The 21,708-nt window shown below is 49.6% G+C and overlaps 1 protein-coding gene across 1 annotated transcript in view; it reads left to right on the forward strand.

The window, feature by feature from the left end:
* CDH13 (cadherin 13) overlaps positions 1-21,708 on the forward strand; it is a 981,609-nt gene that overhangs the window by 828,166 nt on the left and 131,735 nt on the right. The window contains exon 8 of the mRNA XM_013056985.2: positions 20,823-20,963. Within this exon, the coding sequence (XP_012912439.2) occupies positions 20,823-20,963 (141 nt within the window). The remainder of the gene's footprint in view (positions 1-20,822; positions 20,964-21,708) is intronic.

The raw sequence follows: 21,708 nt of genomic DNA on the forward strand, positions 1-21,708 counted from the left end.
CAAAAGGAACAGTGTTTGCAAAGGCCCAGAGGTGGAGGGTACCTGGCATTGTTCGAAAACCGTGGCCTGTGGTTAAGTACCGCTGGCAAAAAGCGGATGAGGGAAGGTGTGGTGGGAAGTGCACACAGGGGGGCAAGTCTGCGAGGGCCTGTGGTGCACCCCACAGAGGGCAGACCGGTCCTCGCGGCAGCAGGGACCCACGCAAGGGTTTAGAGCTGAGAAGCAGAGCTGTCAGGGTGGATGTTAGGAGACGGTTTTAATGAAAACATACTCGAGGTGCCGAGATGGGACTCGGGGAGAGCACAGAGGCTGTCTTTTGTGCCCTGAACCAATGAAGAAGTGACCAAGGTGGAAAGCAGAGGACAGAGATGGACAATGTCAGAAATTGACCAGCTTGGTAATGGACAAAAGGGGTCCAGGAACATTGTGACGCTAAGATCATTTCTGTACATTTCCCGACTTCAGCATTTCTTCCATGCTGTCTTCTGGAAGTTCCGTGCCGTTGGAGCTGATTAGTATAAGAGAGCCTCCAATTGTTTGCGTTGGTTGCGGGGCAGAAGAGCGACACTTAGCTTCCCCGTTAGATAACAGATCTCTGTTTATGGGAGTCAATATTTGTAAAAGACATAAAAATGTATTCCCCGTAGATGGAGCTGTTTATTCTGTATATTTTTTAAAAAATACTTTCATGTTGTGAAAATCCCAGCCTTTGATTTTAGATCTATCATGAAATGTGGGCTGATTGTGTTTCAACTGCCTTCGAAGGGAACTCGTGCTTTGTGTTTTCTTTGAAATGCTAAAAGTATCTTTCGTCTTACACATGTCACCGCTACATTTATTCATTTGTCCAACAAATGCATACAGGACATTGGGAGGGCACCTGTGGTCTCTGCCCTTGTAAAGCTTACTGTTGAATCATTTACCCAAAAGTACATTTCAGTATTTGCCCGTGTGTTCAGCTTCTCACTGCCTTGAACATCAATAGGGTGGAATGTGTGGAATGTCAGAAATTAGTTCTCAAGGTGTACTTTCAGTGTCTCCAAGAATTTGGACTCCACTGCCCATCCCACATGCTCCTGCCTCAGGGCCTTTGCACTTGCTAGTTCACCTGCCTGGATTGCTCTTTCCCAGGACATCCACGTGCCTCCTTACTCCCTTCGTGCCTTGAATCAGATGTCACCTCCTCAGGCCACCTTATTTAAGAACTCTCAAGTATTCTTCTCATTTAACTCCCCACCCCCCCCATAGTGGTCATCTCTTTTTATCTTATTTGCAATCTGTCTCATCATCTAGCTTGTCAGCCCAGTGACAAGGAGATCTTTGGGCCTTTTGTCTATGGTTCTCTCCCCCACCAACTGCAGCCAACTGCAGGAACACCTGACCCTCAACCAGCCCCCAGAGAATATTTGTGGAATGAGTGAAGGATTCTTGTCTGAGCCTCAGTTTCCGCACCTGAAGCCTGGGGATGGGCAGGGGGCTTGCTAAAGTGTGAGGGAAAGGAGATCTGAGGAGTCCCAGGATGCTTGGTTAGGGGGAGGTCCCCAATCCAGCTCAGCTGCTCAGCTGATGGCCCTCCTCACTTTATCCAGATGTTTCCAGGCTTACGTGACCCTTGTCATCACACATTCAGCCCATAACACTATTTAGAAGTTTTATGAGTAAAGCTCTACTGTCATAAGCATCACTATGGAAAGATTTTGGTGTATATTTTGTTGTTTGCCATTTTTTTGCCATTGCGCCTTTTAAAATGTAAAGCATTGCTCTCCTATCCAAACCCTGCATTTCCCTAGTAGGAAAAAAAAAAAATAGTAAGTATAGATAACCCAAAATAGCGGTAACAGAAGAACATTTATCTGCAATTTCATCATACGCAGCTAACCCTTGTCAACGTGTGTGTGCACGTGTGTAGATGGATAGAGATATCTCAGTTCATATGTATGTGTGTGTGTGTGTGTGCCTACACACATGTAGATATCTACGTATCTAGAGAGAGAGAGAGATGTCACACATTAACACGTACTTTATGAAATAATTAGTTCAAGTTATATTAAAGGAATACAACCCAAGAAAAATGTCAACGTACTATCTCATTTTGCTGGTTGTAGAACGGGTGTATATCCCAAGGTCAGAAGGGCCAGCTACAGTAACAAGCAGCCTCAAAATCTCGGTGGCCCAGTACAGTGTTACTGGCTGCTGGGTTCACAGTCCCACAGAGCCCCTTCCGTCTTCATTACCACGTTTTCAAAAGGTGTTCCCCCCCACCCAGGGAACCCCAGAAGGAAGGAATGTGGAGAACTGAGCCTAGGAAGTTTGATGGGCTAACGGCATGCATCCCTTCTATCTGCAATCCGCCGGCCAGGGCTCAGTAAGGAAAAAGCAATGATCTAGGCCAACACGTGCGAAGTGCCCATGTTTCTTCCCATGCATACTTCCACGATACTCCACTGATACTCTTTTGTAACCCGTGTGTTCTTCATTAGAAATGTGCTGCGTGCAGGGAAGATAGCATTGGACTGTGGGCACGTTATATACTTTGTACAACGTTGCAGGGCGTGTGAACTTCCAAACTCTCCCCTGGATGTCTCCAAAAAGTTGAACCTTCTTTGAGCTGTAACAAAATATTGGGTGTCTTAATATACCAGAAATTTTGTCTCTCATCGTCCTGGAGACAAGAAACCCAAAATCAAGATGTCAGCAGGGCCACGTACCCTCTGAAGGTTCCGGGAAGAAAGTCTTTCCTGCCTCTTCCAGCTCCTGTGGTTGCAGACATTTCTTGGCTGTGGCGTCATGATTCCAACTGCTCCCCCTGTCTTTACGTGGCTTTCTCCTCCATGTCCAAGTTTTCTCTTCTGTATCTTATGAGGACACTGGTCAGTGACTCAGCCAGTCAATCCAGAATGATCTTCTCTTGAAATTCGTCATCTGCAAACATCCTTTTTCCAAATAAGATCACACTCACAGGTACTGGGGGGTCAGAATTTGGGTGCATCTTTTGGGGGGCGACTGTTCAATCTACTCCAGGCCATCAAGAAACTCTGGTTTCACTTCAGGGAGCCTCCATTTTTAGTTGTTTTGACTTAAACGCTTATGTAACTGTCCAGGATTTACTAAGCATCTACTCTGTGATTTTTACTGTAGCGACGGTTTCTACTTGCTAAGTTCACCCTGTGGCAGGTTCCAGGAACCAGGGGTGGGGCAGGAGGGGTGGTGTTTAGGGGTTATCCCAGTCCAGCCTCACAGCAGACCTAGAGACAAGCTAAGAGCACATCCTTTTCAAGACCCAGGGGATCTGGCCATCAGAGGATGTATTTGGCCACAGTCACACAAGCTGTTACAAAACAGAGCTGAAGTCTGTCTCTTTATTTTGGCTTTCAGATCCACACTATTTTCCCCATGCCATGAGCTAGCAGCAACAAGTCATTAAAACACAGCTCCTACCTCCACGCATCTCACAATGGGGCGAGAGGAACAGCGATCTGTGGTTTACTGTGACACGGTGTGCTCTGTGCTACAAAGGAGCTGTGTGAAGAGCCCTGCAGTCTGTTCTAGAGATTTCTACAAGGCTGCAAAGAGAAAGTGATGCTTGGCGATGGGCATTTGAGGAGAATAGAAGTTGGCCAAGTTTGATGGGGAGAATTGCGTTCTGGGCCAAGGGAAGAGAATCTCTAACAGTGCCATGAACAGACCCCCCACATAGCCCTCAAACCATGTCCCAGGGCTTCTGTCGGAGACAGTCATCTGATGTCAGGATTCCCTGGTGCCAGTGTTTTGCACCGTGGAAGCCAGCCTGAGAAATCTCTCGCTGGGCGAGGAATGGTTACAACCTCCCCCTGCCACCCCAGGCTGGCTTGCGTGGGCCTTGATCCCTCCTTGGCACGATGCTGGTAAGACAAGCCCCCTTTCTACATTCGTGCATGCTTACCCCTCCCGAATGGCCCCGAGTTTGTGTTCTGCTTATCTCGGGAAACAAGAGCAAGGTGAGACATGACTGTCACCCATCATGAGCAGGCCGGGAGAGGGGGAGAGTCCTTTTCAAGAGAGAACCAGCCAGATGGAAGGGGTGGGGAGGAGAGAGGGTACCGGGCGCCTCGGGTCAGTCACCCGGGCGGAGAGTGCCACCACCGACAGGACAGGGAAGGAGTATGCTGGGCTCAGAAGAGGCTGAGTTTGCTTTGGGACAGGCTGTGTTGATCGCGCTTGTGAAGCATTCGGGTCGAAGGGTCAAGCAGACAGTTAAAGTGTGGGGCTGAGCATGAGGAGAGATTTGAACACAGAAGAGACAGGCGGTAATTGGAGATGTCAGAATCGATGGGGCCCAGGAGACCTGAAGCTGTGGGAATAAATGGGGTGTCCAGGAAGGCAGACCTTTCCAGACCTGGGGGAGATTGTTCAAAGAGCTGCCCGTGACTGGCGACCTATCCCAAATAAGGTCCAGTCCTTCTAGGCCCAACCGATACCAGCTGGTGTGAACGGCCACAAAATGGATGCCCACGTGGGATCCTTAGGCTACCGCTAAGGAAGGCTCTGGGCCACCGGGCAGGTGATGAGTAGATTCTGGAGTGTAGCAGTTTGGCGTGTAGACTGGACACAGGAGTTTGGGTTCCAAACCAGCTCCACTAAAGCGAGCTCAAGCAACAGAATCCTCACCCGTCAGTGAAAGCATCAACCTTTGCAGGCTTGGGACGGGGGCTGTCAAGAGGACCAGCTGAGATCATTCACACGCATGGCAGAGCCCCATTTTTGTTTTGTTTTTTAAGATTTTATTTATTTGACACAGAGAGAAAGATCACAAGTAGGCAGAGATCTATGTAGAGAGAGAGGGGGAAGCAGGCTCCCTGCTGAGCAGAGAGCCCGATGTGGGGCTTGATCCCATGACCCTGAGATCATGACCTAAGCCGAAGGCAGAGGCTTGGCCCACTGAGCCACCCAGGCGCCCCACAGAGCCCCATTTTAAGCATATAGCAAATGCTCTCCCCACGAGGCCATGATTAGTATAAAGACAGAGGGTCTGTGTGGAACCCAGCAGGACTGGCCAGGACTGGGAATGAATACTTACAGACCAGAGGACAAGGGTCCAGAGCTGAGAGTTAGGACCGGGAGAGGAAATGAGGCACAGAGGTCTGTCCTCAGTCCAGGGCTGAGGTCTGTCCCTGCTCCTCGGACGGGGCCTGAGGCACGGGGATTCTCTCCTGAAGAGACTGGTAATAGAGTTTAATTCTCCTCCAGTTTGAAAAGAACTCTGGAGACGAGCTGGAGGGAATGCAGAAAACTCTATTTATTGTGACTTTTTTTTTTTTTAAATAATAAAGTGAAAAGGAGTCCTCCAAGGACATTCTGCGGATTTTATTATTTGTGAAGAAAAACACAGCCATCTTTATCCACATTCTGTCCATCTGAGAGGCTGAGCCAGTGAAGGGCGAGACCAAATGTTAATCCTACCATTTGACCTCTTGTTCCTTGTTTAGCTAACATTCAGGGGTGTTAATAGCCTTGGCTCTCATCCGCAGAACCAAGGCAATTTCAAGAACAAAACGGACAACAGAACCACGATCGCAAAAGGGCCGCAGGTGGGAGCAGGACCGGGGATCTCAGGGTGCGAGGTGGTCTTTGTCCAAACAAAGCAGAAGGAAACTGATCCAAAGGACTGATGGTGCCAGACATGAAAGGGACAGGAGACCTTCTAGAATAATCCATGGCCAGGTTATTCTGGTTGCCTTTCTCCCTGCTGCTCGTGACTTTGCTTGGGGAGCAGCCGCAGCGGCATGATTAGAATCCATCTTGTGTGATTTTTTTAACCCCCTCAGATGGTTTAGAATTAGTTCCGTTTATTTTCAAAGCGTATAACCCAAGGACCGCATGGCGGTGGTGTCTTGAATTGCTTTCCTGTCCCCTGGTAGAGTGGGTGGGTCTTGGTGCTGATTCATTAGTCTCTCAACCGGCTCCTTTGTTCCAAAAGCCACCTGGAATTATCACTGGCAGTAGAGCTCTAAATCAAACTAAGCTTTGCATAAAAATATAGTTGACTTATGGGGGGGCGGCGCGGGGGGGGCGGACATAATAATGATTAAAAGTCACCCCAGATGGCAGACGCGATCAGGAGGTCCCGTCTGAAGGGGAGCGGGTGCTGTGATCGCGCTCTGGAAGCCGCCGCTCTCCTGAGAGCTGGAGGAGATCCTGATGAAAGCGCCGGAAGTTAAGGGGCAGAGGCATGACCGCGTGGGGGCTGGCATCCGGCGGAGGTCCAAGAGCTGAAGTCGCTCCCACTCGCAGACATTTGGAACCAAATTTTAGAAACATCCTCGAACCCTGGGTGGACGCGTGTGCTTTTGTCATTGGGAGGCGGAAATTGAATTTTCTGGACGTTTTGACCAGTATGTCACTTCGCGAAGCCGATTACACGGCAGAACGCAATTTTTCGTCTGACCTTAAAAAGCATTACTTTCCGCTGTGTGATTAGAAAACATGCAGAGAACGCCGCCCTTCCAACGGCACTGGAATTGGGGGGGGGGGGGACGCAGAGCAAAGAAAAAACCCACCTTGCTCGTCCATGTAACCTAATCAGATTCATTTAGATTCTATGCAGATCATTTAATAACAGATTTTGTAAAACCTTAACATAAGGAGCCACCATAAAACGTATTATCTTTTATTACTCATACAGAGAATGACATTTTGGATGGTAATAAATCGAAACCCAAGAAAAGCTCTTTGCTTTCTGCTTGGCGAACAACAGGAATCCCGGTTTCCGGATATTATTCCCCTTGGGGGGCAACTACGGCCCCCCCCAGGGTCACCCGAGACAGCCCCCAGCTGTTCCCTGAGGCTCGGCTGAGCAGCCCTTTCTTGTCCCTCTCCGCCTTTCTTTGGAAAGGTCATTGCCATCTAACCCTCCCCGCTGAGGACTCAGTTGTCCCGTCTTTCTTGTCTCCCTTTCCACCTTCGACACCCCAGGACTCATGAAGAGCCAGGAGCTGAGCCTGGGGCTGCGGACACCATGGGGGGGTCGGCCCTGAGGTTGAGGAGAGCCTAACCCATCAGCATCAGAACATGCAAAGACCTCCCTCCGCACAGATGTCTCTCCAGAGGACAAGGAGGACTTTCCCAGCTCGTTCGCGGAAAGCCAGAGGCTCGTCACCCTCCACCGCCGTGCCTGAGCTCTCCCAGCCTGTCTAACCTCACCAGACCCTGCCTTTGGACCAGTACCCCCTGCAACCCAGAAGAGCACGCTGTAGGCCACGTTTTCTGTAGGGTGATCAGCATACCATCCCTCGATTAATTCATTCATCAAACATTCACAGAGAATGCCAGGCACCGACCGAACCGCCTGTGTGATTTTTTCCCTCAGGGGTTAGAAGTCATTCAGTTCATTTTCCAAGGGTGTAACACAGTCACACATAAAGGCCAAGTCTGGGCCCTCAAGATCTCAGAAGCCAGGCACCAGGGATGTAGCAGGAATAAGTCCGAGATGGGCCCCTTATCCCCATTGAGGGACTCCAGGAAATGCTCAGAAAAAGTGACCGATGTATTAGAAAACACATACATTGAAGAGAAGATTTTCCAATAAACCAATCTGGTATTTACTACTTTGTAGAGGGGAGGATTTTCATCTTCCTGCCAGACAGAGTTTGTGGGAAAGGTCTGGTTGACTTTACACTTCAAAGGATTAAAATGGAAATATTTTCCGGAGGAAAGACAGCGGTGGCTGCTATGCCGGGAGGGTGGGCGGTCTCGGGAGGGAGGCAGCTGGTGATGCTGTGCGGCAGAAGGCTCTGGGAGGTTGGGGAGCAGCTCGGGGCTCCGGTCCACGGGGTGAGCAATCCCCAGGGAACGTGCGTGCGTTTCCTGCGGCCACAACAAATGACCGCAAGCTCTGTGGTTTCAAACACGCATTGATGATCTTACAGTTCTGGAAGTCACGCGTCCAAAAGGCATTTCCCTGGGGGGGAAATCAAGGCATCAGCAGGCTGGTTCCTTCTGGGATCTCTACGGAAAAGACTCTGTGTCCTTGCCTTTCATACCTTCTAGAGGCTTCTGCAGTCCTGGTCTCGTGGCCCCTTCCTCCAACTGAAAAGCCAACAGTGTGACCTCTTCAAACTTCTCCCCGCCTTTCCCTCCCTCCCTCCTCCTACAGTCTTCTTCTCCGATGCGGATGCCCCCCATCCCCCACTTATAAGGATGCTTGTGGTTACTTTGGACCACCTAGAGAATCCAGGATGATCCTTGACCAAATCATATCTTCAGAGTCCCTTTTGCCATGTAAGGTACATGAGTCCTAGGTCCCAGGGATTAGGACATGGACATCTTTGGGGACCATTCTTCTGCCTATCACAGAAGGTATAAAAGCTTCTAGGGCCAAAAGCTGGATGGCACTTAGAGCTCCGTTCTCCCACGCACCAGGCCTGACAGATGAACCTGACACAGAGCATCTCAGCATAATTACACAGACAGACATGTGAAGAGGAAATTGCTGGGAGTGTCAGTAAGGCAACCAAGAGAAAAACTAGGGTAGAGCTAGGGCTAGTCCAGAAGAAGAGGAAGAAGCAGCTCTGGGAAAAGCAGGAAACTATACGGGAAGCAACATCGAGGCAAAGTTTTGACAACTTTGGACAAGTGCCTTCCAGGGACAGAAACCCTACAGGGAAGGACGCCCCTGCAGAGGGCGTGGGGCTCAGGGAGGTGTAGGGCGGGGAAGCCAGAGCTGGTGGTGCAGGAGCGTAACGGTGAGTGAGGAGCCCTGGGAGGTCAGCCGTGACAATCGGGTCCTCCGCGCAGCGGGATCCTGACCACTTACTGTGACCACTGAAGAGCCACGGAAGGGTTCTGAGGAAGGCCTGTGGGCAGGCAGTGGTCGAGTTGACTCCCTCTGGCTGGCTTTGGGTGGGCCGTGTTTGGAAGGCAGCGGATGGGCCAGTCTGGGAGCTGTTGGAATAGCTCAGGTGACGAAGACAGAGGCGGGAAGTCACGGGATGGGGGCAGTGACGGAGCGAGGGGGCAGGGCTGAAATCAGCAGCATTTGCCCCTCTGAGGCGCTCTGAGGTGGGGGACAGGGGGTCCGTCTGAGGACGACCCCACCTTGCCAGCTTGAGCTGGGGCTCCAGGAGGAAGGGCCATGTTGCAGGGGAAGATGAAGAGCTCTGTGACTGGTCCAGAAGCAGACAGAGAACATTCACACGGAAACTTATAGAGGATGCCTGGAAGAGGCTGTTTAGTGTCTTTCCCCCCACCCCCCAACCCCTGGGAAATTTTCTTTTATTTATTTGACAGAGAGAAAGCAAGTAGGCAAACCGGTGGGCAGAAGGAGGCGGGAAGCAGACTCTCTGCTGAGCAGAGATCCCAATGTGGGGCTCAATCCCAGGACCCTGAGATTATGGATCTGAGCCAAAGGCAGACGCTTAACCCACTGAGCCACCCTGGGGTGGATGTTTAGTGTCTTAAAGGGAATATGATTTTTCTAGAAAGGGTGAGAAAATAAATATCAGAGTTGGAGAGAACATTTAGCCAACAGTGCTTCCTGTCTCTCATTTCAATTGTATCATGAACAGGTGGGTGTAAGTAAAATATAGGAGAGTTCGTGTCGACCTGCCTTTGGCAAATGTTCATTCGGACAGTGCTGACCCAAGTGTGGTCTTCAGACCCGCGGCAACAGCCTCACCTAGAAGCTTCCCAGAAACGCACAGGCTTGGCCTTTGCCTGGAACCACTGAGCTCTCAGCACTTGGCGGGGGGCTGAGAATCTGTGCTGTAGGGTGCGCCCCCCCACCGGGGGATTCTGACAGAAGCAAGTTCAAGAAGACAATATAAGACAAGATCAGACACTATGTCTTAAGCACCTTTTCTTAGCAGGCATAATGTTGCCATGACAGTGCAGGGCCGAAAGGCTGGAAGAAACAGGCTAATGCGGTAAACAGCGATTGCAGAAATATGTAAGAACTATAGAGAACCAGGTCTGCACTTCCTTATCTCAAACAGATAAAACCAAGAAAACTTCTGTTTCCTCACCCGTGGGGGTCGCTGTGACCTTCGAAGGTGGGCCTGGACCAGATGATCTCCAAGGTCCTCGCAGGAACCAACAGGCTGTGTCTAGTGACCTCCCAACCTTGACTCCAACCGTACCAGTGAGCATGTCTCCTCTGGCCACCTCTGTCCTGCTTCCCAGGCTCCCCTTCGCTTTCTGGGTGCTGCCCCCCACCCACACCGACACCCATGCTCCAAAGCTCAGCTCCAGCCCCCAAAAAGCCACCACAGCCCGTCCCAACTGCCCCTTTCACACCTGGACCTACTGAGGCCACCTTCAGCACGTACCGCCGGTGCCTCGTGGACCTGCTTGGACGTGTTTTATCTGCAGCGAAGCCATGAGTCCTTTGAAGGTGGAGATTATGCCTTACGTAATCCCCACGGTGTCCTGACCAGAATCAGAATCAGCCTCCCGCCGTTACTGGCAGGGGGAGTGTAATGGCCTTTAGGATGAAGAGCCTCCCATCTCCTCTCATAGAAACTTCCAGATCCAGACCCCACTTCTAATCCTGCGGTAGGACACTCTTTCTGCAGGAACGTGTCCTTCACATTACTCTTCTTACTCCCCTCTGCTTCTGCTAAAATTCCGTGGGGATTATTTCCCACTCGGTGGGGCTCCCTTTCCTGGTCGCTACCATCGAAGATAACATCTAACGCCTCGGAAAATAACGGCTCAGCAAATGTTTGGCGAATTAAGGAAACTCCGTAAGACCTTCCCAAGCACCCTGTGTTCTGACCCCCTTCCCATAGATTGTAGTCGGCGAGTTTAGGATATGTAACCTCATCACACCTTGAGGACTAGACTTTTGTCTGTTTATCTAGAATATAAATGCCCCAAGGGCAGGGTGTGTGTCGTTCATCACATCTTAGCAGAGTTACCCGAAACGAGTAGACTCTGGATTCAGGTTTCAGTGGAATCAAGCTGAATGTCAAATATTCGCCAGCGTGGGCCTAAAGAGGGTGATGTTTCCAAGTACTCACGAATGCCATTGGCCTTTTATTTCCTCCGTAACATCGAGAGATGGACGCGGCTCCTGGAAATGTTTTATGTGATGTTGGCGTCCCTCAACCTGAAATCTGTCACTTCGGCTATTCCAACCGCATATTTCGAAGAGGCGCTGTTTATTTCCTCCGTCGCTTCGCCCTGCTGACTTTGCCAGCAGTCAGGAAATCTGGGGGAATGAGCTCGGCCTTCCCCTTACCCCGCAGACCCCAGCTGGGAATGAAAACACAGCGGGCAACAGCCAGGATCGTGAATGTTCACATTAGCACCGGGGAGCGAGGCAAAGGGAGGCCTAGAGACACACACAGCAGTCGAACAGACTCGCGCTCCTGCTCGGGGAGATGGGAGAGCGGCCCTCGCCGTCTGCCCTGGGAATCGGGGACATTTTCCGGGGAGATGGATGTGGTGCCTGCTGGATTTATGGACTGCCGATCCCCCGTGTTCTGTGGCCCGAGTGGGTAAATCAAAGCCCAGACAGACAACGACGCGTTCTGCTTCAGATAATGTTTTCCCCGATCTGTCTGCGGTATTTATAGACCAGGCGGCAGGTGCGGCTGACCTGGAGAAGAACGCGGTCCCCGAGCAGGTGTCCTGTCGTAAGGAGTCTTGCACGGCGTGGCCTGGGCACAGCTCATGAGTAAATACGGGAAGGAATGACACTGTATCTTTGCTAGAAAGCGCATGTTACAATTTCTCGTTAACAGTACCTTCAGCGTTAGACAACAAAGGGCTTTACTGAAAGAGACAGACTTCCTGGACTCCTAGAGCCCAGTCGGTGACCTAGAGCCAGCGGTCACGGGCTCACTCAAACTGGTGGTGTCCACAGTGGTCTCTCCTTGTCGGCGGGGCATGTGTTCCAAGACCCCGAGTGGGTGCCTGAAGCCATAAATGATATGAACCCGATAAGGACCAGGTGTTTTCCTCTGCATACATAACCTCTGTTGAAGCGTCACTTCTAAATTAGGCACAGGAAGGGATTAACAAGAGTAATGAAGTAATGGGACAATTCAAACAATATACCACAGGTCATGTGAATCTGTTCTCTCTCTCACTCTTTGTTGGCCAAAATATCTTATTGTACTGTCCTCAGCCTCTGTGATGAGAGGGAGTCAGGAGGCATCTGATGGGGGCATCAGGCTGCCGTTGAACTTCTGGCCACGTCAGAAGGAAGAGCATTTGATTCCCGGGTGTGGTTGACGACAGGTAACAGAGACCACAAAAATCAGAACTGGGGGTCGAGGGGATCACTTTCCAACTCTGCACTCCAGGACAGCATGTTGGTGGCTCGGGACCAGCTACACGAGGAGAGTAGCTGGGCCGCCGAGACTGACGAACACTACAAACCCGAGAACCTGTTGTTGAGCGCTGTGGATACACGACTCTGTGTGAATCATTATTTTAAAAGAATGTATCTAGAATCGACTGATTATTGCCAACCTCTCTGCTGTGCCGGGCACTGAATTAGTAGCTGGGAGATGAAGGTCTGAACAAGACAAGGCCCCCGACCTCAGGGAGCTCCAACTGTCGGTTCCAAGATGGCCAATAAACAAGTAATTGATAAACAAGAATGTTCCAGACTGCAATAAGTGCTGGGGAGAAAAGGACTGTATTGGTTATTGATTGCTGCATGACCCATGACCCCAGAGCGTAATGACTTCGGACAAGAGGTGTTCGGTATCTCCCAGTTTCTGTGCCCTGGGCATGGCTCAGCTGTGTCGTCCACTCCATGGGCTCTCACAAAACCGCAGTCCAGGTGTCTGCCCCGAATTTTCAGTGTCATCAGAAGGTTGGCCTAGAAGGGTCCACTCCCAGGCACATTCAGTGGCAAGATGGCAGCATTCACTGCCTCGGGACTGTTCCTGGAGGCCACACTCAGTTTCTTGCTACACCTTCAAAACACGTTCCAAAGGGCACCTGGGAGGGTCAGTCGGTCAGGCGTCTGTCTGCCTTTGGCTCAGGTCATGATCTCGGGGTCCTGCGATCGAGTCCCGCATCGGGCTCCCTGCTCAGTGTGGAGTCCGCATCTCTGCTTCTCCCTCTCCCTCTGCCCCTTCGCCTGCTTGGGCCCTCTCTCTCTCTCAAATAAATAATAAATTCTTAAAATAAAAGAAGAAGACTCTCCAAAGATTCTACTGCAGGGTAACAGCAGCCCTGTCTGGAACGCTTAGACGCCAGCCTCGGTGCTCAGTGCTTGATGTTACCTCCTTTTATCTGCCTTACTCTACAAGTATGATCATTTCCCTCCTCCCAGTTTACAGGTGAGAAGACTGAGTCAATAGCAAGCTAAGTCACTTGACCAGATGACCCTGCCACCAAGTGCAGGGGGTGGGGGGGACCTTCCTAGGAGCAATGCCATAAGGTCCATTTGTGTGCGGTCAGCTCCCTGCCTTCTGCCTTCATGGAGCTTTTCTTAAATTCCAAAGATTTTTATTTATCTGAGAGAGCGAGCACAAGCAGGGAGAGCAGCAGGCAGAGGGAGAAGAGGAAGCAGGCTCCGGATGAGCAGAGAGCCCAATGCAGGGCTCAAACCCAGGACCCTGAGATCATGACCCGAGTGGAAGGTAGACGCTTAACCGACTGAGCCCCCCAGGCGCCCCCTCGCTGTACCTTTTGGCGGACAGATGGGGTCTCACAGAAGTGTGAGCTGGCTGCCATCTTCTCAGAGGAAGAACTCGAGAATGCACGACCACAACAAAGTCCTGTTATCGACAGAGTCCGGCTCCGCACCCAAGCTCAAAAGCCAAAATTTTCACAAGGGCATCAAACACGTGATGAGGGGGAAGACTTCTGAGGTTCTTACCACCAATGAAAGTAAACAAAATTGGAAGGAAAAAAGAAATAGGGGTGGAAATGTCAAAACGGAAGAAAAAGCCAGGGGCCTGGGGAAGAAATCCAGTCGGGACAAAGCGCGGAGAGACCTGGGGACAGCGTTCGGGACGAGACAAGAGAGCGACAGGGCGCAGCGTGGGTTAACAGCAAAAGCTTTCTCCTTTTAATGTTTATTTGTCGATTCCCCCCCCACAGCCACCATTATGCTTGTTATTAGTGATAAATGTTCCGTTAAATGCCTCCTCATATGGATGTCATCGGGGCCCTGGGAAACACTGAGGGTCTAGTGATTGATTGTGTGCCGTGTTTAATGACATGGCATGATTCTTGTTTTTGCGAGATGAAATGTTTGGTTTTTTAAAATCAGTGTGATCCGTGAACCCGGCCTATGTCTGTGGAGACACACCCGAGGCTTCCTCTCGTGGACACACCAGCTTCCTTCCGTTTCCGGGCTGTCTCTTACCTGGTAGCGAGCAGACACGCAGGAGAAAGTAGCAAACACGATACAAAGGGTGTGGCTACAGGTTCCAAACCAAAAGAGCAGCTTTTCTCTCTGATAGATGTTACCGATCAAAGAGCTTAAAATAAAATCAGAACAGCCAATTTAATTTTCCCAGTTTTGACGCAGCGCATTTCTGGGTCAGAATAAAATCCTCTCTCCTTGAGCTAGAGCTCCCCGAGGTATAAGCTGTTCCCTGAGAATAAATGACTGTGGTGGGGAAATGCCACTGATAGGCTCAGACCTCGGAGATAGAATTTGGTCCAGGGAAACAGTAATGCATCATCATTAACGGTAATGGAAGTAAATCGCCCACCTTGTTGGCTGCGTACCGGCTGGGTGGCGGGGTCAAAAGCGCGGGCCTTGTCCTTGAAAACTTTGTCACCCACGTGGGGAGATGGTGAATGGGCATCCCAGATACAGCCGAACGGGAAACACAGCCTTCGCGTTAGCCAGGGGAGGCCGAGCTCTGTAACCGACTTCCCGGAAACCTGCAGGAGGCTTTGTGTGTTGTTCGCGTCGCGGTCCGAGGCGGAGCGGCGGAGTGGCTCTGCCCCACGCGGCCGTTTGGAAATCCAGGCTTTTTCCTTTCTGGGAAATGGAGAACATGGAGGATTATATGGGAGACTCCGGGACCCTGCCAGTGTCACTTCTGTCCATATCCCATACGTTCACCTGACAGCCCTGCTGTGTGCCTGGGAGTCCAAGGAAATAGGATTTGGTGAACAAGTAGCACTGGCTTCAGCCCAGGGGACGGAAACCGATTCTGGCTGGTTTCAGTGCCCAAAAGACTCTCCCGAGGAGATCCAGGAGTGTGTTCCAAAACTGAGGCAAGGGTCAGAGCCAGGAGGCAGTAAGGTCTCAGATCATGGCCATACAACTCCCGTCTTTCTGGTTAGAGCAGTGCCTTCAGCCTAAGGCAGCCCAAAAGGCTCTTTCTATTGGAGTTGGCCACACCCATGCCCCAGTGAGCCCTGAACGAGTTGAGAGAAAGAAACATAAGAATCAGGTAAGGTCCTTGTCCTGGGAGATAACAGCTTGGTCTCGAGAGGACGGTGGGGCTTCCAACCCTCCATTCAGTTCACCCACTGAGCGACAGAACAGCTGGACAGCTGAAGGTCTCGACCCCCAGGGGCAGTCCGCCTTCCTCGTGGGCAGAGAGAAGGACCAGGATGGGAAGTTGCATCCCAAACCATTCAGGAAAGCAAAAGTCCTCTCCTGGGCTTAGGGGTAACATGGTGAGAGGCAAGCAGGTTTGCCCTTCCTTCTGTCTCCCCAGGGCCTGAGTCCATATTTCATATTCCCAGAATCTGATCGTCCCAGCTATGATCAGGGCGTTATGTGAGGTCAGTCAACCGTGCGAGGGAGACAAACATGGCACGGGGCCACCGGGACCTATTTTTCCATATCAACGGTCCTTCCTAGAGAATGCGGCAGCTGTGGGCTGCTTCGAGTCTTTTCCAGCAGAAGAACCAAGGCAAGTGACTGCTATGGGGTAGAGAAATGAGCAGGGGTGCGTACACTTGCAGAGCGGGTGACCGTGGGAGCGAGGGGTTTACGGAAGAAGGCTCGGCTGGCGTGGGAAGCGGGGCAGGCGTGATTGGAAGAGGCTGTTCCGGTGGTGTAAGAGCGAGGGGTTCCAGGTGGCATTCTCTCCAAGTCCTTCACCTGTCCAAGGAGGCTGCGTTTATTATCGGGTTGTTCGGTTTTTGTTACTGCTGTCATTGTGGAAAGCAATGCTGTTGATCACAGCAAAGAAATATCCCAAATACTGGTAAGCCAGTGGACTTGTCAACTTAAGAGCCGCTTTTAAGGAAGAAAACTTGGAAACAGCTCCATGAGGGACCATCCGGTACAAAGGGCTGCGTGAATGGTGGCGGGTCCAGACCATGCGCTGGACAGCCCTGGGACAGCAGTGATAGGGCTGAACAACTTGCATAGCCATGTGAACGGTGTCACTTGTTTGAAGATATGTGCGTTTGGAGTGTGTGTGTGTGTGTGTGCGCGCGCGCGCGTGTGCGTGCATGTGTAATGTGTGGGAAAAGGAAGGAGACATCAGACCACTCATGGTAACTGCCTCTCGGAGGTGGGGCTGGGGAAATGGGGGGGTCGGTCCTCACTTTCCGCTCTAGAAACGATCGTATTTTTCTATTTGCCTAAAACAACTGGGTATTTCTCCAAGAATAAAAACATGTGTTCGTAGTAGCCTTACGTGTGCCAGAAAATTGAGACTTTGCGAACATCTCATCCCAAACCACACAATTTATCTCCTTAATTGTCTAATTGATTTTCAACGTGGTTAATCAATCTATTTCTCGTTGCACTCATAAAGTTTTATTTTCTTCAGTAGATGGGAATTGCCAGTTCATTTTTAAAAGTTCTTTATAAAACTTGTCCAATTACAAGAGAGTTAAGCCGATGCGTCTTTCCTTTGAGCTATCCTAAGAATTCATACCTGCCTCTGCTGAGCCCAACTCCACTTTGGTGCTATTATTCATGGCTGTAGCCATGCCCAACCCTGAAACTTCCCTCGGATCCTTGAAGAAATGACCCTGTATTCCCAGCACCCAGCACACTATTTAGATTAAATGCTTAGTAACTTCCAGTTAAATGAATGTAAAACTAATGAAGGAAAAAATTAGAATTAACTTTCTCTGGTCCAAAAACAAAAGGGTTTCTACTCAGGGGAGAAGGAAAAATAATGTATGCACAAGATGATTGGAATGCCGTTGTGAAGAGGCTGTTGTGATACTGTAGGACGGTACAATAGCTCTCACACTTTCTTGCAAATAACCAGGTAATTGATCACAGCGTTAGTTGCAGTATTAGTCAAAACTCCCTTGTTGCTACTCATGGAACATTTAATTTAGATGTCTTATGGAAAGGCGAAATTTATTAGCTCCTAGAACTCACAAAATATGAGGGGGAGATTCTGCCTTCAAGGATCACGATTAAACGGCTCGAATAAGGTTGGAAGAACTCCATCTCTTCCTTCGGGTGGTTCTGTGCCGTTTTCTTTCTCAGGCTGACTTTCTCTGTGTGCTTGCAAAGGGTCACTACCAGCTCCAGATTTGTGTCCGCCCACCTCCAAGTCCAAAGGAAAGAAGGAAAACTCCTTCTTCCCAAGAGTACTAAAGGAAGTAGGTCCCAGAATTTTGAGTTTCAGTCCTGGGTGGCCTGACTTGGGTTACATGCTCATCGCAAGGTCATGGGAAGGGGAGACTCTGATGGTCTGGGCCTGAGTCACGTGACCATCCCTCTGTCACGGATAGAGTCAACCCTTCCTGAACTCCACCTGGACTGAGAGTGAGGAAGCAATGAGCACCCTCACCCACGCGCCATCTCCCCCCCTTGACCCCCGCCCAAGGAATGATAGCCTTGGTCCAAGGGCAAGAGGGAGGGGTCACTAGGGAAGCAGAGCAACATGTGTCCATAGTTGGTGCTTGAAGCTGTCCCGGGGGGGGTGGGTGTCCACAGTAACCTGCACTGCATGTTGGGGCAAGGTAATGCTGGGAGGAATTCACAGCCTTGTTAGATAGCGATCCCACAACCACGCTCGGCCCCCAGTTTGTGTCACGGGGCAAGATCAGCTGTTCTTTAGGGGGAAGCCATGCCCAGGATCATACACTAAATGTTCTAGCAAGACTGACAGGGAAATTGGTCAGGTCTTCTAGGCACGCGGTACTGAGATAGGAATAGAAATGACCCATGAACAGCGACGCTTTCCTCCGTGTGGATTATACACGGATTTCTTTCAGTAAATACAACACAGCACTAAATATGTATTTTCACTTCCCTATGGTTTTCTTAACATTTTCTTTTGTCTAGCTTACTTTATTAAGAAAATATGGTGTGTAATATATATAACATATAAAATATGTGTTAATTATGTTATCGGTAAGGCCTTCTGTCAACAGTGGGCTTAGCTTTTTTGGGAAGTCAAGCTATACATGGATTTTCAATAGCACAGGGATGGGCACCCCCTAGCCCCCACATCGTTCAAGGGTCAACTGTAAAGAGCCTTAAAAATGTTTATACTCTTTTACTTACTGCTTGGAATCTAGCATTCAAAAAATAAAGAGTCAAAGTATATTGAAAGCTTCTTGAATAAAGATGTTCATTGCATTGTGATTTGCAATTGTCAAAAATGTTTGGAGACTGGAAATAACCAAAAGTCCTCATAAGATGATGAAATAAATTATAAAGTATGCATAGCATAATATTTTCTGCAACCCTTAAAGTGATGTCAGGAAATGATATTGGCCAATGACATTACATGGGGAAAGTGGCTGTTGAGTTTGCCCTGATCTCTTTGCTATCAGAAAAACTCATATAATTTCTTATTTTTATGATTCAATGCTTCTAAAACCATGTAATGTTTTATTAGAAAAGTAAAAATGTTATACTAGAAATTAGACCTGGCTAGTGGTTTTATGTCCAGAGACACTCTGGGAGGATTTTGAAAATGGGCCCAATTGACTGGTTTCATATGGTCCAGCTGCAGAATTTATGGCAAAGAGTAAATCCCACCCAACTTGTGGACTCGAATTAAGCTGATGATTTTCCAACTTGAGCTTGAGAGTAGATGGAACTGAACCGGCTACAATCAGAATCACCTAGAACGAGATTTGGTGTTGAACTCTGCTTATACTCAGCAGTTAGAGAATCGTGGCTTTCCATCCCAGTGGAGCTCATTTCATAAGCCATACATGTATCCCATCAGTGTATGTACACCTAAAATTTACCCGGTGTTATATGTCAACTATAATGAAGCTGGGGAGTAGGAAACATTGTGAATAATCCTGTCCAAGGCTTGTCTCAGCAATCCACTTCTTTTCTCAAATCTGAGAGTTTAGAGCCTCCCAAACCATACAACAGAACTCCTACTCCTTAAGTTAGTAGTTCAGGAGCTCTTAGTTAAGAAACAACCAATTAAAGGTGCCCTAGGGAGCCAAACACTCTTTAAAAATGCTGGAAAGTTTTGGGGACAGCTAGCATTGAGCTGTTAAAATTTACCATGTAAACTCTTGATTTTAGAAGGAAATTCTAGATCCCCACTGCGTTTTTGTTTTTGCTCCCCATGGTATTTCTGAATTGTTGGTTGGTATAAGCAACGGCTTTTGAAGCTGTCATACGAGCAAGACGATTTGCGACTGGTAGGACCTTTTATGTTTGTTATTGAAGGCGATTCAACTTGAACTCTGTGAGTGATTAAGAAAACACTCCAAAATGGTTTAAGCAAATAAGGAAAATTAAAGCCGTCATTAGCTAAAAGTCCACAGGCAAGACTGGCTTCGGGCATGGCATGATACGGTGATCCAGTACAATCGCTGGGAAACGCCTCTTCTTCTCCAGAGCTCAAGTCTCGTTGTCAGAAGATGGGCTTCATTCTCAGATGGGGCTCCCCACCCCCGACCCAAGTCCCGCTGTGGTCCTGAGACAGCTCATCTAGCCCCCAGGCCACATCTTGCAGGCTCATACCACAGGGACGCAGACCTTCCTTCTCTCGAATGTCAAACACAGGTCCCGAGCCTGGACGCGCCACCATCCCCTGGAATGGCAGACCTTTACTTGCTTCTTCTCATCAGGGCTCATCCCAGAAGTTGGCAGGGTGGCAGTCGGGGAATGGCAGTTCAAGCCAAACCCCATGGGCAAAGGATAGGTGATGGGTAGGTCCCCAAAGGAAAAGTGGGGTGCTGCTTTGCCAGAAGAAGAATGGGGGGCTGTTGGCCAAGACAAGCCAATCCTTTCTAGAAGACAGTGTAAAGGCGGGGGTTGTTACATATGAGTCTTGGGGTCCGAGCCCCTTGGGTAGTTGTTTTGAGTGTTTAAACACAGAAGAAAAATAGCCGTCAAAGTATGCATGGATTAAAGTGCATCTTCCAAAATTAACCTAACATGAGAAACAAGTGCCTATAAATGACACGCAAGAAATGCGGTACAAGCGACTCCAAACCTCAGTTGGGATTTTTTTCACCTGTAAAATGAGAACCCTATATACGCCTTAACACACTTACTGAAAAGATGAAGTACAAAATCCAGTCCCCCATGCCTGGTTAGCTGGTTGCTCAGTAAAGGTGAGTTCCCAGAGCTGCCACCTTTGTCCCCGTCTCATCGTCACACTTGACCTCCGTCGTAGAGTTTCGTGAGGTCACTGTGAAATGACATGAATGGGTGTAAATGTCAGACGTGCAATGTCTGTCTCCCCAAAGCCCGGAAACAGGACAGTCTGGAATGTACCGAGTGCCCCTTTCAGCAAGGACAGAAAACAGATTCCGTCCCCACGACTGTATGAATCGTGACAGTCTCGTGTTGGAGAGATGCCAGAGGCACAGTCACGCAGAACAGGTGCAGGCTCTGTGGGTGCGGGATACCTGCCTTGATGGGGGAGGGGGTGGCGTAGCCCCCACGACCCCTGAGCCCCAGGTGGCAGCCCAAACCTAAATGCCGTCTTGTCTGTCGTGTTTTTGCTTTATAGACTCTGGAAAATCCCAAGTATGAACTGATCATCGAGGCTCAAGACATGGCAGGACTGGATGTTGGGTTAACAGGCACAGCCACGGCGACCATCATGATCGATGACAAAAATGACCACTCGCCAAAATTCACCAAGAAAGAGGTAAACGCCCACTGCCTGCCGCCCACCACCCCAGCTGCTCTCGGCCATGGTCGCCGAGCGCTATCAATCCCGCACGCTACAGCCCCTGCCGGCTGCCGGTTTGCCAGCAGAAACCCTCCCGGTGGGAAAGGGGGCGTCGTTTTGCTCTTTCGTACTTTTTCACGTTGGTGTCTTTTGTGTGTACATAAAGCTGGAAAGAGCGCTGTGAGAACAAAAGCACTGAATCTTGTTAAAGTCCATAAGAAAATAACTTTTAATGCCAAAGTGCCATTTTCCTAGTTTTATCGGTGTTATTTAGCGCTGAGTTATGTGAGGCCCATTGTGATTTTAGCATAACAATAAGTATTTTTTTCCGGGGAGTACAGATTGAGAGGCTAGACCGAACAGCAGCGAGAAGGTAAAGCAGATTTTCTTGGCAATAACAAGGTGGCCCAGGAGCTTATAAATTATCACCAAGTTAGCTTGTCTGGAAGAGCTATTATTTATTCTCGGCTCTTGGGCTTTTATGATTATGGATCATGGTTGCTGGGCCCCATTTATTGCAACGGAGCAATGTTTGGGGCCGGGCTAGGTACACAGAATTACATTCCCTTGCTGAATCTGTGTCCAAACCAGGAAGCTATTTGCACCATGCCTCTGGTGGAAATACACCAACGCCGTGGTTTCTCTTGGGTGTCAGGGCCTGGGCCGAAGATCTGACACCCCTCTTACTGACCAAGAGCATAGGATGGGTAAGGATAGCCTT

Source organism: Mustela putorius, unplaced genomic scaffold, assembly GCF_011764305.1.
Source record: "Mustela putorius furo isolate JIRA1106 unplaced genomic scaffold, ASM1176430v1.1 tig00000174_pilon_pilon_pilon, whole genome shotgun sequence".
Classification (NCBI taxonomy): domain Eukaryota; kingdom Metazoa; phylum Chordata; class Mammalia; order Carnivora; family Mustelidae; genus Mustela; species Mustela putorius.